Here is a 19,657-nt window from a genome sequence, read left to right as displayed (position 1 = left end):
ACTGTAAGCACACACTCAGATCATTGCTAATTATTCTCTAAACAGCAGGGAGAAAGTTAAAACCGCTGCAAGGAAAAATCAAACCCCAAACTTCCATACATGCAAAAATATGCATATTTCCTTGTATGGATACACTATATAATGTATATAGTTATATGTACTTGTTTTAGCAGTTTCGGGAGCTGATTTTTCCAGGATGTCAGTAAACACATACCTGCTTCGTTGTAAGTGGCAGACAGCTTGTCCAGCATTTCTCTGTCCAGAGTCAGAATCTGCTGCTCCAGGATGGACGGATAGGACAGGCCGCCCCTGTCCTTTTTTTCATCTTTCTCCTTGTCTTTGTCTCTGTCCCGCTCTTTCTCCCGTTCATAGGCCAGCAGCTGTTGGCGGAGAGCCTCAGGCAGGTGGGCCTTGGCAAAGTCAGCCGCAGCCTGATAATGGAGAGCAGAGAGTAGAAGTATTAGACGGTTGCAGATAAAAATTTGTTTGGTCAACAGCACTATCAGAGGTGTAATCAAATATAATCTGAAATGTTTTTCTTTTAAACCGTTAACAGCGGTAGTTATTTATATGGCGCTGACTGTTAATTGATCATTCAGCTTCTCAAATGAGGGAAATTGCTGCTCTTATCTGTTTTATTTCACATTAAATTGAACAGTTTTGATAGTTAAAAAAGAGTGACTCAGACTGATACTAGATCAGTATATTATATAAGTACACACGCCCTCACACTGTATGTGGCAAGTGAAACACACATCAGACTGCAGTGACAGTAACCTGCTTGTCTCTTCTGCCTTGCCGAAGCAGATAAATCACAGATAAACAAAGATACAGAGAGAAAAAGTGCATCGCCAATCAAACCCACACACACACACACACACACACACACCCTGCTGTGGGTTTGAGCTGAGCCAGAGAAACTGTATCCTCACTTCTATCCATTTTTCTTTGTGGGTAACACTAACTGAAACCTTTTTCCCCCCTCAACACATCGGTGCCAGACAGGGAAGACAAGCCACTCCAAGGTCACAGAGTTCAAAAAGTTCCTCGTGCATGTCAGATAATATTCTGCTGACGCGCCACAGATCTGCAGCATCCCAGATTTATACAGCTCTTATTTCATACAGGGTTTTTTCGCTTGTAGAAACACCTGCAGCAATTAAAAAGCAGTGGATTAAGAAAACAGAGTGAGCCAGTCAAGACCACAGGAGAGAAAAAGTTTGCAGTTTCCAGACGCTGAATATAATGCTTTGAAGTCATGCTACAGAGACCCACAGATGAACCCTATGACTCAAGTCTGTCCCCATTTACTTCTCTCCTATCTATACCTCCCACTCGCTCTCTCTCTCTCCATCTATATTTTGTTCTGCACTGAGAAATTACTTTCAAGGACTCAGATAACCCTGCATCCTTCACTTCTTCTCTACACGTGCAAACAACTCACCCACTCCTCTTTTGTTATGTCTTGTCACTATTGTTAAAGCTGAGCTCTGAAAACTCAGTCACTCTCTCCCAGCCTTACTTCTCCAACAAAACCCAAACGCTTCCAGTTTTCCACTTCCCAGAATCCCTCGTCTCCAGCATCACTGTGGATCTTTCTGACACTGTCCTTTCTCCTGTCAGAATACAATCACTGTTGACATGCCTTCATGCTGCGGTTACCATGCAGGGAAGAGGAGTCATAAACTGAGTTCAAAGGTCATAAATAGAACAGGAAGGCTTTTGTCTGCTTGGGTTATTCTGAGCCAGTAACCCAGCAGTTTAATTGTCTGCCTGTCAGTCCTTCACAAAGCACTGGGATCACAAAACCTTTTTCCAGCTACATTCCTCCAAAGTATTTGACTCCACAAGGACCAATCAGTCTTCAAGACCATTTGGGTAACGTAGTTCATTTATTCAAATACTGTACGTAAATACAAATTTGAGGCAGTTATACTTTACTTGAGAATTTAATCTTTAGTTTTAATTAGTCAATTAATCAAATGACAGAAAATTAATTATTATTTTTCATTCAAAAATGCACAATATTACATGATTCAAGCTTCACAAATGTGTTGATTTGTTTCTTTTCCTTTTGATTATTTTAATCGTTTTAATTTATTTGAACAATTTAGAGGTTTGTACTATTGGTTGGACAAAACAAATATTAGGGCTCTAGGTAGTTATGATGGGTATTTAGCACTATTTTTATTTTTATGAAACCAAAAAAACAATCATCAAATAAATTAGCAGATTAATCCATAATAAAAACTGTCATTAGTTGCAGTACTATAGAAAATATTTATGATTTAGCTCAACCAACAACAACAATCAAATCCTGCTTTTACAGTGATGTGTGAGTAACAATAATTCAATGATATACTGTTACAACAGTGTAACAGTCAGTGGGACCATTTTCATATATTTTTATGAGTACATTTTCCTTATTATACTTACATGCTTTTAGATTCATAATATTTTCAAAGCGGGGCATTTACTTGCAACAGGTATTTTTACAATGTGTTAGTACCTTTACTTATCAAATCTGAATACTTCCCCCACCACTACTTGAGACAGTTTGACTGCATGTCTGTCTTATCCTAGGAGACCACCTTGACAGAATGGAAAGCGAAGGCTGAGTCTTGATTATCTGAGAATCTAATCTGATGGCTAACTAGATCAACACATCGAACACCTGGCTGCAGCATCTGCAGCGGCTTAGAGGATGAAAGGAGGGAAGGGTGGATGAAGGGATGAAGAAATGATGGCAAGGATCAAGGATGGTAACACAAGAAGGAACACTGTGAAGGATGAAACTAGCAGCTAGCATAATGGTGCGTTCCATTAGCGTGTTCTGAAGCGTGACAAATGGAACGCCACCCGATGTCAGAATACCAACTGGCCAACTCGGTCAACCTCAGGGGACAATGAGTTCACAAACCAAGATGGCCGCCTAGAGCACAGACTGCAGCAAAATATTAATCAGAGCCGGGGTTATGCAAATAACCTAAAGTTTTTCATGGTTTTATTTTTGCACTTTTGTCTTTTTTTTGTCCAAGAAGTCGTATACACAATACTGTTTTACCTATAGGCACGTAGCTATCGTTTTATGTGTGAAATACTGCACAATGTGTTGTTTATAACTTGGCTTGTAACCAGTTGATGTTACTATAGCAACAATGGCTGATTACCGTTGCAAACCTTGCATTGTGGCAAATGGAACACATCCAACTTGGTTTTTAATGGACGTGATGTTACTCCGAGTCACAACTTATCACTTACGAGTACAAATGGAACACAGAAGAGCACAGTAGAGGAATGCAGGAAGAGCTAACGGATGAGCTGTGTTTAATTCTAGGTGAAAGAGACAGAGTGTTCAAGAAGTAAAGGTTTCACTCCTAAAAACACTGTTTCATAGCACTAGTGATCAAAACTCTTCTGAGAATCATAACCCGAATAAAGTGTCACTAAAAAAACACCTGATACAAGAAGGTTGAGAGACATTTATAGCATGTTTTAACGGCAAGTTGTTATTGCTTCACTTCAACCAAGCGGCAAAATGGGTAACTGTCAGTCACCATTTAGCTTTGCTTTGGTCTCCACCACATCTGAGCAAAATATTTATAATTTTTTTTAAAGCTCCAAAATGCTGCACAGTGTTCACCAGCTAGTTGCTAACTTTGACAGTCTGCTGTTTGGTGGTGTCTTCTAGCTGTAGAGAATTGTCACTGAAATTAAGTCTCTGTTGCTGCTGAAAATGATACTGATGAGCAGTACGCAGTAAAACCAACGCAGTATTGCATAATTATCTGTGGTTTAGTCACAACCAGCGACTACTTTCACATCACACATGTAATTTGATTCAATGTTAATACAAAAAGATTAAGAAGTCATTAGCTCTAACTAATAAGGATGCAACAAAGAATAATTTTCACGATCGATATGTCTATCCTTTATTCTTTTAAATCAAACTAGAACCAGCCCGTGTTTGCTATTTTTGCTTGATAACAGACCTTAACAGACCTTGATAACAGACCAAAAAGGTAGTTTCAAATGTAACTGCAAAAATGTGTATATTTTTTGCAGAGGAGGAAATATCACTGTGACACACAGTCCCAAGACAGGAGAGCTGGCTTGGAGTGCAATCAGTCATGGCTGTGCAGAGCATCACACTGGGTTCTCCTTCACACCAGACTTCACTTACTCTACACACATGCAAGTACAAAGTCTTATTGTCGTATGCACATACAGTCGGTACACAAACACAAAAACTCATCTATCTCAACAAGGCCACCTACACACTTTTCATCCTCTGCATCAGTTACTATAACACTCCCCTCTAGACTGCTAACTGCGAGCCACTCAGATGAACAGTCCAACAGAAAGAGTCAGGCTTTTTAAACACCTCCATCCATCATATCGCCAGGTCGGCAGAAATGACGAAAGTCGTCCGAGTTTTCCTTCACAATCACCCTGAGGGAGTTTCATAACTGAAGTAAAAAAAATTTCTTTCTGCAGTCTCTCTGACAGATCAAGCAGACAGATGCAGAGAAGAAGCGAAAGGGGAAAGGAGGGGAAGAGAATGAGGAGGAGTGTAAGAACCATTCATTAGCATCACTCAAGCACATCATTAAAGACAGACAGAGAGAGACAGAGAGAGAGAGAGAGTCCCTCCAGTTTAAAGACGGAGCCAGAGATAAGTGACAGAAAAACCTTCAAAGCAATGAAACAAAGAGAGAGAGCAGCAGACACTAGAGAAGAGGAATTCTAGAGAAAGAGCACTTGAAAATACTCCCCTTTGTTGTTTTGATTTCCAATTCACATGCTTTAACTGTAATCACAAAAGTGATCTCAGAGGAGACCACATTTGAAATTTTTTAATTCCAGCTCAGTATCCAATGACTATAAATTGCCATGGGGTTAATGCTACAGACAGGTAGCCTTTACCTTTAATTAACTGCAAAAAAAGCAGATAAAAAGGGACGGTGCTCTGCAGAAACACGTGTTCACTGCAGAGGGGTAGTGCGTTTCTCCTCAGGATAACACTGCAGAGCTCAGTCTGTCCACAGGGCAAAGGGGAGTGTGAGCATGGACTCTTACTTTCATGATCCCACACATCAGCTCTGCGTGTGTCAGTGCTATGCCAAGTATAGGTTGTGCGTGGGAGTGTGTGTTTGTTTGGTATAATGTTGTCACTGCACCACAAATAGAAGCCTTGTACTTAAAGATACACTGTATAGACAAAAGTTTCCAGACACACCTCTTTATGGGGGTGTTTTTCAGGGGTTGGGCTCGACCCCTTACTTCCAGTCAAGGTAAATCTTAATGTTTCAGCACACCAATACATTTTGGACAATGCTATGCTTCCAACTTTGTGGCAACAGTTTGGGAAAGGTCTTTTTCTATTCCGCATGACTGGGACCCAGTGCACAAAGCAAAGTCTATAAACATATGGATGGATGAGTTTGGTGTGGTAGAGCTTTAATGATACACACAGAGCCCTGACCTCTATGCCAACGAACACCTTTGGGATGAACTGGAACAGAACAGAGATTGCGAGCCAGGCCTTTTGGTCCAACATCTGTGCCTGACCTCACAAATGCTCTACTGCATGAATGGGCAAAAAATCTCACAGAAACACTAAAAAAACAAAACACGTTTGTCTAAACAGTGTATAATATGTGGCATTTCTGTATTAAAATGTCTAAAAATGATGAAATGCATGAAATTATGGTAACAGGTAGTTTCATTTGGGCACCCGTCACTGCAACTTCCAGGAGAGTCAAAGAGTGAAGAAGGAAGAAAATTAAAAAAAACCCAAAAAACTATGTCGCAAACAGCTTCTGCTTTTTGTTTTGTTTTTATTGGGATACCTCTAGCAGCACAAAATACATACTGTGCATTTAAGAGGAACATACGAGCACATGAACACCAAGTACACAATTTACTTGAGAGCAAACAGTTTCACTCCATGATATTAAATAGAGTGTCATTTTCATGTTAAAAACATAATTTCACTTATTTTGTATATTTATTTCTATACTTATTTTATAATAGACCTGAAACTACGCTGAAAACTAATGTGTAAATCCTTTAAAAAAAAAAAAAAAAAGACTAAAACAGATTATTGTGACTCAACAAGTCCTGTACAGAGTGAGCCTGGAGCCAGATTGGAAGTGTTTGTGTGGCCTTGAAAATACCCCCTTGCGCCCAAACACACAGATTTTACCCAGGCATCCCAAAACTATTTCGCTCTCCCAGCCCTTAAATCTCACCCAAAACCACAACAAACATTCTGAGCACAGATGGCTCAGGGATGGAGAGCTGGGGAGGAGTGACTGTAGTGGTGATGGTGGTACCGTGAACTTCAAATCTGTCAACACACACACACGCACACAATTATGTACACATATACACGTAATAGCAGCTCAAGAATCATTCAAAAATATACCACTCTGAGCAACATTCATATTCAAATATCAGTCATGTCTCAGAGGGTACATGTAATGGCCACCATTGTGCTGCGTGGCTGACAGTGCAAAGGGAACAGAAATGACTTCTGTTAAGTGAATGAGGATTTTAGAAGCGAAACGCAGAGCTATAAAAGTGGATCAGGACTGGAAAGTTGAACAGAAGTCCATTAAAAGTGTCAGGAAATGCTTCAGTGGCTTCAGCCTTCAGAGAGAACTAGGGACATGAAATACTGCCTCTTGGTTAAACAGAGTCAGCCCCAGTTCTTTTCTCTCTCCGACTGCGGAAGAATGAGAGGTGCAAGGCTGGTATGACAAGAACATCTGGTAGCCATGGTTACGGCAGCCAAAGCCTCCGATTGGCTGAACATCTGTCCCACCACAGCGGACGTCTCATTCCAAGTGCCCTCAAACTTTCCAGTAATACACAAAGACCTGCCCCAGAGGACAGCAGACTGCAGGTTGTTGGCTCATTCAGTTGCCAATAAAGCAGATTTTACAGCAAAGGTGACCGTCTAGCGACTCCAAATCTACCACACACACAGGTAGATGCTCACACACAGACACACAAACAGAGACTGATCTTGCCCTCTTTACTCATAAAGTAAAGGGAACTATTATATGGATGTGATTCACATTCAGACAGTGAACACACTCAGAGCCATCAGTCTGCCTCTCCACTCACAATACACACAACTTAGGGAGTAAGAGCTCATCGCGTGTCCTTCCTGTGACAGTCGGCTCCATTACAGGAGGTGAAAACTCATATTAAACCTAAACAGTCTATTAGAAGGAGGCCGTCTGGTTGATCCATAGCTTCCTATAACCTAACCCCGTAGTAAGAGCACCCTGTCAGTGTCTACGGCTCGGAAACCCACTCAATAATAGACTTATGTTTAGTTTATAGAAAGGAGACTCAGCATCATTTCCAGGGCTCTATAATGCTGAGCATACATCCATTGTTGTGTTTCTTGATAAAGGCTGAAAGTTTCACTTGATAACCCATCTTTGTGCTAGGCTAAGCTAAGTACATCCTCAAACCTCATCATAAAAACAGGTTTTATTTAACAAAAGGTTTCTTTAATAACTCCCATTGCTCATGAATATTGCTCGTTGTGAATACACAGTGTTAGACAGTATAAGTATCCACATTCATGACTCATTATGTAGTTTCAAATCTATTAATTTCTGGCTTAATAGATATAAAAGACAATAAATAAATAAAAGACATTTCTGGCTTCATGGCAAACTAGCTAGTTAATTTAACAGAGTAACATGAACACAAACATAAACTGCAGAACAGATCTGTGATTGACTAAAAATCAGCCAATGAACTTTTTTACCTTCTTCATTCACTTGAACAAGGAAAGTGCTGTCATACACAGCAAAACAAGAAAGATGATGGGAAATGTTAAGTGGTAAGGTGCAGGGGCGCTGATGTTCACACATCCCCAGCATGGCAGTAAATAACATCCAGACTTCCATCTCACTGTTCTCATTTTAACACACACACATACACTTACAAACAGAGCTGCCACAGTGTAAATGTGGCACCCATGAAGTGTAATGCTAGTTGTTAAGCGCTACAGCACTGTAATTTCTTACGTAATAATCTACATAGGTCAGAGTACTAAGCAGCAGAATTGCACCAGGAATAGCCTCCTGCTATCTGTGTGCATATTTATGTGTGTGTGTGTGTGTGTGTGTGTGTCACAAGCAGACAGATAGGCAGGAGAAGTTATTGCATTGGCCTGGGTGCTGCACACATCACATACCTGTCTCACAGAGTAGAGGGGTGGCAATTAGAATAACTCCCACAAGCATAAATCAGCACAGGCCATAAACACCACAGCAAGAGGAAAAGAGTGATGGAAGTAAAATATGAGGAGGTGAGAAGGAGAGAGCATAAAACCATTTTAAATGTGCACTCAGGTGAGAAAAACAAAAAAGATGGAGAGAAAATGACTTGGAAATCGCTTTTTACTATTTCATGGAGGTATGAGACCGATTAAAAAATGCACAGTCGCACACTGGTTGTGCTTACCGATATGAACTTATATGCTTTTGCCATAGGACTGCTTATCACAGAAGAGAGAGAACAATGATGAGACCGCATGGAACTATAACTAACCATAACAATAATGCTAGGTTTAACAAATCTGAGGAGAGAAGAGAAATCCACTTACTGTGCCACTTTTTCTCCAAACCAGTCACTCATTTCTAGAGCTCCATTTTTACAACAAATAAAAGAGGTTTACTGCAAAGCAACACTTTGACGATGATTAGGGGCATACAAGCTAGAACATGATGTTCCTGCGAGAAGGTAGTGCTTGCGTATTGTGATCTCAGCAAACACAATGCTTTGGATACTTTCTCATCTTCCACCTCCAGTAAGTCTATTATTACCAGCAGCTACCAGCATCAGCCCATAGTCCCACTTCACTACTGCTGCAAGAAAACAAGTGATAATTCTGATAAAATATTACACATTCCTACGACATTACAGAACGGAGAAGATTTCCCAAGAGTTTCTTCTTTCAAACCTCCTTTAGAGACTATCTGATCATTTTAGGGGAGGAGGGACTGGGGGTGCAGCAGAAACAGAGTGATGTCACCGAGTTGCAGGGTCAACATTAACACTGGACAGATGAGCCTCGGTCTTAAAGGCAGGCAAAATGCATTATTGATTGTTTAGTGTAAGCCAAGGCACTGTAACCATGAATAATAGTACTATGTGTCTTCAGAGAGAATCAGGATGTATGTCTGACTATATTGTGTGACATTAATTTATTGATCAGCTGAAATGATAATCAACAAAAAAAACAAAAAACAACTAGTCAGCAGCTATTCTGACAGTCAATTAATTCTTCAATCATTTTCAAGTGGAAATGCGACATGTTTAACAGCTCCACCTTCTCAAATGTAAAGTGATACAAAACCAGGTCATGATTGCAGGATTGCTGTTTTCAAATGGGATTTTTCACTTAAGCACCACAATTGATATGATAAGAGAAGGCAGACATCTCTACAGCCAATATCTCCAAACTCTGCAACTCACACCACAACAATAGGTGGATCAATATCACTACAGGTGAACTGGACTCACACTGACAAGTAAATTAATAAGGTATGAATAATTTCAAACCCCAGCAGGGAAACAAAAAACAGTTTAGTGTGATGCTTATCGTACAGAATCGTGATAGGACGTAGACTAAATTATTGCACATTTGCTTTGTTTTTTTAAAATGAAAAGATGTGGGGCTAGAATCATGACTGCTTTTGTTCAGGACCCAGAAGGTTTGGCTAAGCATTTCTCAGATATCCTTCAGCTCACACATGGCTTAGTGCTGAGGACAGATCCAGCACTATTAAACGTTTTTGAAACACATTTATACATAACACGTTTATTATTAGGAGGGGCTGCACATGTACAGTTGAACCAGAGCACTGGAACGTGCTGAGAGAAGAACAGAAGGATGAGACACTAATCAAATCTAGATGCTTGATGTCTCCATAGGCTTGTCCCTTGGCATCTATTAGAATTTCACTTGTCCTTTAGACCCCCAACACTTAACTCTGGTCTATTAATATACACACCACTGCACGATTTCTGAGTGTGTGCGTGGCAGATACAGCTGACATTAACTTGCTTAGCAAGGAAAAAACACTGGGGGGTGGGGGGGGGGCTTCATCACATGGTGCAATGACAATCACCTGAAGCTCAATGTGAGCAAAACCAATGAGTTTGCTGTATGTCCATTAGTGCGCAAGTTCAGAGGAAAACAAAAAAAAAAGAAAAAAAGAAATGCCCCCAGCCACATCTGTCTCCGATACAAAGGCATAAAAACACTGCTTTTGAAGCTGTGCAGAATTATGTACCATAATGCCTTCGAAAAATGTCAAGCAATAAACAAGCCCTAAATAAGACAATCTAACCACTTGAATCAGATTTATATGACAGATTTGCATTCTGTATGTACGTCAATACAGTTCTCTCATACATACGTAAAGTAAAGATCCCTTCCTAATGCAGTTCCAATGGAAGTCATGGGGGACGAAAGACCTCATTGTTAAAATAAGGCTTCTGTAGTCCGAATAACTCAAATTAAGTGGGTATCTCCCAAAGTTAGCTTGTTAGTGTTTCCCCAGACAGTGTTTCCTTGCTGAGCTGCAGAGCAGGGATATTGTCCTAAAAAGACCAACTTCTGAAGAGAACTCACTTAATTTGATGAGGTCTGTAGATTTTGAACCCCTCTCTCTTCCACTGGGAATTTATTTTTCACAGCCAGATAGGGAGAAAGGTTACAACAACCAATAAGAGAGAATTGAAAAAAAAAATGTAAATTCATCCTTTAAATCACACGCTCCTTACTGATGACAGTGGCATTAAGTGATAATTATCACTCTTTAGACAAATGACTGAACAGCTGACTGACATTTAACATAGACTCTTTGGTTTTGTAAGTTCTTCACAGAGGTGTTTCACAGGCTTTCAGCTCTTATTTTACTGTACTGTCCTACATAGAGCTTATTCTACCCATGAGCTCTGAACAAACAGCAGGATGTAATATAGTGATGGAGGCTGAGTTGTGAAGACAGCAGGCAAAAGTTTGAAAAAACAAGAGTGTTCCTCTCCCTCCTTTGAATGTGGGGCACAAGAAGCCTAGAGGAAAAGAGCTAAGTAAATGTCAGCTACTCTCTCTCTCTCTCTTTCTCACACACACACACACACCCCTATCACAATCTTACACCCTCCCAATTGCTCATGCACACCAGGGCCTATAATCTCCCTGTGCGCCCACACACTGAGAACACACACACACACACACATATGAGCACACACACTTGGCAAGTGTTCTTATTTGTATTCCTGCGATCTGGAGCCCGTGTTCTCTGGCAGACACTGATATATCAACTGCATGAATATTCATTCACTAGTCAGAGTGGCAAACATCACCAGCCCCCTCTTTTCTCGCAAGTGTGACCGCCCGCACACACACACACACACACACATGATGGCATACCTAAACAATATGAACCTACCACATGTATACAGCATGTGAACTGTGAGCTGTTGAGAGCTGCCACTGCAGGGTCTTTCAGTGTAAGCTAATGAACCATGTCAGTGTTTTTTTTGTCACCCCTTATGAGAACACACACACACACACACACACACACTGGATGTCTAAGAAGAACTCCATCTCTGTCTACCTCCTGCTGTGATTGAAGCTGCTTATCAATCATTTCCTGGATGATTAACTGGTACAACAGATTTCCTGGTAGATTAATCACATCTGTCTGAAAGCCTTCTTATGTTTGAGCAGCTTCACAGAGTGGGCCGTAACCTCCCAAAACACACACACACACACACACACAAAACGCACAATGAGCATATGAGTATCAGGGAGTCCCTAGATGCCCTTATTTAACTATGTTAAGACAGAAGAAGAATTCAGTCTGATTTAAAGAAAAGGGCATCAAGAAATCAGTAAATAATTTACAAGACCAAAGCTTAAGCTACATTTCTCCCCAAAGTCTCACCACTGTTAGACTTCTCGTCAGACGCCGATGTTATCATCTTCATTAGAGTGGGTGTACAAAGCTCCCTCTCCGTTTGCGGGTAGGAAGCTATTAAGGTGCTGCTGGTGGAGAGACAATTCAAGACCTCTGTCATTGTGCATTCGTCATCTCCGCTCACCAACCTTCTCTCTTACGACTTCTCGGCTCATTGCTCCCGTGCTGGGTCTCTACCTCTCCCACACACACACACACACACACACACACACACACACACACACACACACACACGGTGCTGCCATACACTCACAAATCTTTTCTGATCTGAAATATCAATTTGCATTTCTCTCTCTACTTTGCTGCAAGCACAATGTACATGAACACAAAGATGCCATAATCACTCATTCTCAGTGAAACCTTGTACTTCTTCCTTTCAGTCTTACTTTCTTTAGCTTTGATTGAAAGGGTGATTATGTACATGGCCTTCATAGAGCACAATCTGAAGTTAAAGCTCTGCATTTTTCTCACTACTCCCCTCCTTGCCTTTCCTCGGTTGGATACATCCTCTGTTCTTATCAAAAGACAGAACGGCAACGGGAGCATGGCGAGAAAATGAAAGTGAAGTAAGCAGAGACGGAGTACAAAGCTAACACTCCCTCTTAGATCTGCAGATGGAGGAAACGCAAAGATTTAGAGATAAAAGGAGTGAATGTGGGATAAGAGAATTTCCAGTGTTTATACCAAAGCTGTAATATGAGAGAAAAGCAGAGCACCTTTTCTGTTTACAGAATACCACCTCTGTTGTGTGTGTTTTATCACACAACAATGCCTTCACTGTGGGACAGAGGAAAACAGCCAGATAGGGAGGAAGGGAGGAAGGATGGAGCAGTTTACATAGTGAAGTAAACACACACTGACCTACTGTTCCTCCAGCTCCTTCTTTCCCCTCTATTAACTTCTTCCTGTTGGAGGTGAACACCTTCAACCAATCCAAGGAGGCATCTAATATCAGACTGTGCAAAAACATACAACTGTGGCATGAAATTGAGCTGACAGTGTATGATTTTATGAACGTTATATGTTCGGTTAACCTAATGCTGACTAAGGCAGCATTACTATGTGCAATTCTACTTAGTATGGAAAGCAAGAAAAACAAATGAACAACGTATAACAGCACAGTCTCAGTCAAGACTACAGGTTATAGACATGCAGGAAACACATCTTATCATACAGCAGCCAGGCTGGTTGTCGTTCGGGTGGATAATCAGGCGTCACAGCGCCCCTCAAACTGAATGTCAGCCTATCCAGCAGAAATTCAGCCCCGTTCTACAATTACTCGAGCACGACCAATTCAGTGAGTGCCCAGTTTGCGCTGTTTTTTCCTCTTACATCTCACACTGTGTCACATATCACATTTCATATAATTTTCTATTATCAGTTTTGTCATTAGTATTTCCCAGAGTCTCAGATTTCTAGGTTCATGTAATTGGTTGACCTCCAATATGTTTACCAAATAATTCTTTGGATAATCACCAACTGGTTAATTTATTCATTGTTTCAGCTCAGAAATATTAACATAGCTGTCATTAATACAGACACCCTGATGAGAATTGAAATTCAGGGGGAGTTGTCGCTTTCTTTGACATCCTTAAAAGACTCTTGCCAGCCCATGGCACATTGCAGCGTGCTCTGCCAAGTGGGACTTCCACCATCCTGAGTCAACAGCTTCCTGGACTCTATTCATCCCTTCCTGTGTCCATCCATTCATGATGGCTCTCATCTCCATACAGCTGGCTCCTCTGGCACAACAACTCTTCCAATTAAACAACGTGGCACGTGTGAAAAATAACCCAACATTGGGCATATGGTGCAAAGTAACCGTTCCATATTTCACATGCACCTAATTTCCATATACACATACAGCGTGTTGAGCAGCAGCAGGCGGCAGGCCTATAATTGGGGCACCCATAAATACGGAACAGAGTGACGCCTGGATTTCCGCTGATACATTTTGCATGAGACGCATGTGTGAATAAACTGATGGCTTTTCATTTTAATAAAACCACACTCTGCTGGTGTCATCTGGATCACTCCCTCCCTTTCACACCTTTATCTACTCCTCCTACACCAGCTCACAACTACACCTTCGTTTACTTCTCATCATCTGTTTCTTATTTATGATCATGCTTCCCGCATCCCTCCTCACTTGCTTATTCCGGTGCTTCAATCTATATCCTCCTCATCTTTCTCAACCTCACCCCCTGTTTCTCTTGCCTGTCACTCTGGAGACAGATGTTGAATTTATCGTGTTAATTACAAACTGCCTCACTCTTCTCTCAGTCTGATTAGCGAAGTAGGAAAAAAAGCACATCTGAAGAAGTACTTCAAGGCGGTATGGATGCATGCAGGTATAAACGCACAGAGTTCATAACAAGGTTATTCAACGACCAATCCTAACATCTATCCTGTTGAGGATTCAGTGATATGCAATGCTGAAAATGGGACTTTCTTTCACAAGTCACACCGCTGGCCTCTTGGCATTTCCACCACTCGATGTTCCCATTCATGCAGAAGAAAAAACACATAGCAATCAATGTGACGCCTGTTTGTGTGTGTGTGACATGGAGCAAAACCAAATCACACCAGCTGATAAACATACAGACATTTATAAAAATCAATACTCATCTACTCCATTCACTGCTGCTGCTCTCATACAGCTTGTGGACAAAAAAAAAAACAATCTTTTGCGTGTATGCCGTGTACGAGTGTGTGGATGCATCATGTTATGGGGAGTACAGGAAATCTATCAATCAGAACATTGATTAGAGTCAGTGTACTTAATGGTGCATGAGGTCAAAGCTTTGCATGATGAAGCTATGAATACTGGAATCTTATGGTACAATAGGGCTGGGAAATATGAGTAAAGCTAATGAGCAGTAGCTACATTCTGCATGTGAGTCAGGACAGAGAGAGAGGTAGATCCTGCATCACATCAGTATGTGTGACGGGAAACCAGACATCCCTTCCCACACCTCACTGAGAGTAACGGATGTCTCTGAGAAATGAAAAATCTGGTCCCGAATCGCTGTGTCTGTGAACACTAGTGTTCTTCTATGATGTGCAAAACAAAGCAAAGCACTGACTGAACCTGAATCAGTTATGGTCTGGATTTGCATTGGCTCTGTGACTCCACTGATGTTCATTTTCCCTCATTTTAAATTACTTAAACTTAACTTACTCCTTCAGGTCAAACTGATTTAAGTGGTAAACAGTGATGACATGATGATGAGGTGATGATGACACACGATGCTCCACGATGGCTTAAATCTTTTGCGCAGCCAAGTTCCCATACAACATAATGAGGACAGGATGTGTAGCCAAAGACCAAACCCAGCGCCCATTTTCCAAAACAACTTCGAACGTTACCCATTGCAGCTCAAAACTACACCACAGGCATATGGGCTGGCCTCATTCAATAAGCTTAACGTGGAATGTTTCCAACAACTTAGAGCTGGGCCTAGTCAGCTGATGAACTGAATATATGCTGAACAAGCTTGCTTGCGTAGGGAATAATTTTGGGTTAAAAACATTTCTCATCATTTTTTTTTGTTCACTTTCAGTTTGCAAGTTCTTGACAGCTTGTACATTTGTTCTCGTGCCCGATTGGTGAAGGAGGGCTGCAGGCACCGTGGCAGAGTCAGCAGGCGCAAGGCCACTGGTCTCCAAGGCAGCCCAGCTTCCACAGCAGGTGCAGAACCATCATGGAGCAGATCCACTCCACTTTGGTCTCTCACCATCTCAAGCCTTAAACACCACTGCCCGCTAAGGCATTGCATGCTAAGAATAGAAGAAGGCTACCTCAGTCTTTGCTGTCTAAAGTTTTAAAATTGTATTTGCTTTTTTTTGTTTAATTCACTTCTCCGTTTTTTTCTTATTCCTCATGATTCTTTTCATAATTGCACAACATGCTGATTTTTTTTCTAAATTAACTGATGATTCATGTGGGCTATAAAATGCCATGAGTGACATCTCCATGACCCTGTTTTGTCTGACCAACAGTATAAAGCACAAAAATATTCAGTTTATGATGGTTTATATGACAGAAAAAAGAAACAATACCTCACACTGGAGAAGTAAGACTCTGAGAAGTTTGGGCTTTTTTTCTGCTTAACAAATTACTGCAATAATCACTCAATCATCAAAGTATCAGTAGTATCTTACTGATGAATCGACAAATCCTATAAGCTGTAGTAAGGACTCCCTTTAACTGGTGTCATGGAACTGGCATGGGAACAAAAGACTGACAGTCACTCAGGTGTACATGCCAACAGTCTTTCTGACAGCATACACATATCTACAGGGTCCCAAAGGAGCGGAATTTGTCAAGGCTCTGCATTCAGTCTGTCAATCTGGGAGAAGACTAGGAGAAACAGAGTGAGTGTGTGCCATCTCCTGATTTAGGCTGTATGTATGTGTGTGTTGTAAGTAAAAAGTTGTGGACTCCCCTTGGGACTGGAGGCAGCAGACTCTTTAATATTTCAAAGCAGTGATAAATAAGTCAGACAGACTGCAGAGCGATAAGGTGACTCTGCGGGTAGGGGTGAGGAGGGAGGGAGAGCGAGGGAGAAAAGGAGAAGGGGGAAATGGATACACCAAGGTGAATATATATATATATATATATATATATATACACACACACACACACACAAAAGGTAAATGTAAGGTAATGGACAAAAGGTCAGAGAAGACATGATGAAGAGGAATGGGGAAAACAGAAATTATACTAAGGCACCAGGGCCAAATCCACACACCTCTGTCAAAAGGGGAAATATCTGATACTGTATGTTTTTTAAAAGGAACAGTCAGTGATGCAGATCAAAACTTAAATATCTGTGTAGTTTTAAAGTCCAGTTAGATGTGGGACCTGAAGGGGGAATCCCTGTGCTCCACTGTCTCACTTCCACACACACAGAAACACAAACATATCTCCAGCTGTCCTCCGTTGACAATACTGACCTGGAGACTCTCAGGGTGAATGACAGATTTCGATTTCTTCAGGACAAAAGAGATCAGAGGGGGGGTGGAGATCATGAGGAGAGCAAGGAGAGAAGAGTTAAGTAGATAAGGCGGAAGGAAGCGAGGGGGGAGTGGATGAAGAGGTAGAGGGGAGGAGAAGAGAGGGAGAGAACACAGAGACAGTCACTGTAGGGAAAGGTCAAGAGAGAGAGAGAGAAGATGAAAAACAGAAGAAAGAGGTGGAAAAGTATGCCATGCTCTTCCTTGGGGGAGGAACTGCCCCCATGGAAATATGGTCTTCAGACTTGTGATCAAAAGGTAAAAAAAAAAAACCCTCCACTGGCACCTCATACACAGTCTGACTCTCAGTGTGTTGTTTATCTGTAAACTCTTTGCTTCACATGGACTCTTTAAGCCTCTAAACTAACTTTCTGATTAATGCAAAAGTTATGTTGCAACCCTGGAAAATCTTTAGGCTATGGGCAAGGCGTCTCCTCATAGCATCCATGTTTTTATCCCCAAGAAATATTTTTTTTCCCTGTCTTTTCTTCAGCCCCTAAGAGCAGCTTTAGGCTCCTTCTATCTTCACTTAAACTCCTGCAAGGGTGTTTTTATTATTTATATATTTTTATTTTTATTTCTCAGCCCCTTTGTCAATCTGTCTCCTCTTTTCTCCTCTTGGCATCTTTCCTCCTCTTCTTTCCTGACCTGACTGAGGGCACCTATCATCCATATCATCATTTTTAATCTCCTATCACACCCAATAAAGCATCTCTCCCCCTCTGTGAAGCTGGAAGTCTAGCTACCAGCTCTGCTGCTGGATAAGCTCATTAAATCAACTCAGGAAAATGGCAACATGCGTAGTTCTCAGGGTAACAAATACGTGCAGGCACTGAATGTGTAAACACTGGGAAGGAGGGAGCAATCTAAAAATGTCAAAAAGGAAAGGAATAAGATATTGACTGAGAAAATAAATGAATCAATATCAGAGCGGGAGAAGGATGGCGGAAATAAAAATGAGTCCATGAGAGGACGTATAGTCCTGATTTCTCCAGTGGGATTAGTGTAAATCTAATCTGCCCCGCTGTCTCTTCTACTCCTTTTAGCCTCGGCTTAGAGACGCTCTCAGGAAGAGAGCAGGGATCCTAAGAGCCTTGAGCTGTTAGCATTAGCTCACATCACCATAAGCTTCCTCTGCACCACACTAATCAATTACCAGCCCCGCATGCCACAAAGCCCCACTTACCAACACACTGGATCTGATAAATACTGTATGTCTGCTGGCCTAATGGGTGGTGTGCAAACATCTGTGGCAGTTTGAAATGATCAGATCACCACAGTTTAGTTTACAGTACTCCAATAACCATCTTTATGGGCTGTCATGGCTGTAGGGATAAAGACAGATGGAAAAGACAAAGATTGTACATGGTTTCCGCATCAGAAAGAGCTGAAACGATTAGCCAGTTGACATATAGATTATTTATAAATGAGTAGTCGTTTGAGTCATTTTTCAAGAAATAACATCCTACAGCTCCAACTCTCTGATGTCTTATATCACTGTAAAATTAATATTTTCGGGTTTTGATCAAATGAAATATGCAAACTGAAGTTGTCAACTTGGACAGACATTTGCATTTTTTTTACAGTTTCATCTTACAGCTAAGCCGCTAATCAATCAATACAAAAATAACTGGCAGGTTAATAAATAATGAAAATGATAGCTGCAGCACTTGTATCAGATGCAATGCTATTTGACTTACTTTATCACAAAGGATATTTGCTCTCCCCACTACTGGGATGATCTGTGTTTTTTGTTTTTGTTTTGTTTTTTTTACAGAAGTCCATGCTATTTTATTCAAAACCTACTCAACTGAGATGAAGTGTGATCCTTCTAAACAAGATAATTCTATATAAATATTTTACATCAGCCAATGCCTTGTTCCAGTTTAAAAACCACGCGTGGATGTTAACAGGAAAAATGTGTGTGAGAGCAGTTATGTCACTGGGGTCGCAGCATGTGAACAACCCAATTCTGATTTTCTGAATGAGGCCAATGATACCTCTGGAGGCCTCAAACATTCAGCTCTGGCAGCCAGTAGAGAGCCTATTTGTCTGTGACGCGGCTACAGTGTATACACTCAGCTGGATACTTGTGGCCTTTGGCAACTGTTGACTTGGTTCGGAATTAGAACTAAAAAGGTCAAACAAATCCAGAGGAGAATCAACTTTAAATCCCATTGGAAGATTACGTTTATTTTACTGCAGTTGCTGATGAACATGAGGGTTTCGTCTTCAATCTGTCTGCATATAGCTTTCAATATGCTTCTTTAGCCGTCCTCTGTTTTCTCTTTAAGCCTAACAACTTTATCTAACCCTAACACAGCAGATGGTTCACCCAGCCTTAGCAGCATCTCAGATTGCCCTTGCACCACCATTTCCAATGAGCACACCAAAAAGAGAGAACTAGAGATGAAAACAACAGGGTGGAAAAGAAAAACAAAAAATCTCTAAAGGTCATAAATCTCAAAGGGCCATAATCAAGAGTACGTGGCAGAGACCCAGTAGGGCTCTGGAATACAAACAATCACACATACCGGTACTCAAGCAAGCATATAAGCAGAAAACACACACACGAATGCACGCATAAGCACAGACTTGTGTGCACATCCCTCATA

General features: G+C 41.1%; 1 protein-coding gene across 2 annotated transcripts in view; it reads right to left on the bottom strand.

The window, feature by feature from the left end:
• ppm1lb (protein phosphatase, Mg2+/Mn2+ dependent, 1Lb) overlaps positions 1–19,657 on the bottom strand; it is a 42,141-nt gene that overhangs the window by 12,422 nt on the left and 10,062 nt on the right. For both annotated transcript variants that reach the window (XM_046389269.1, XM_046389270.1), the window contains exon 2: positions 215–431. In XM_046389269.1, the coding sequence (XP_046245225.1) occupies positions 215–431 (217 nt within the window). The remainder of the gene's footprint in view (positions 1–214; positions 432–19,657) is intronic.

This window comes from Scatophagus argus, chromosome 5 (genome assembly GCF_020382885.2).
Source record: "Scatophagus argus isolate fScaArg1 chromosome 5, fScaArg1.pri, whole genome shotgun sequence".
NCBI lineage: Eukaryota > Metazoa > Chordata > Actinopteri > Scatophagidae > Scatophagus > Scatophagus argus.
The sequence above is the reverse complement of the archived record's forward strand: the minus strand, read 5'-3'. Positions and strand labels throughout refer to the sequence as shown.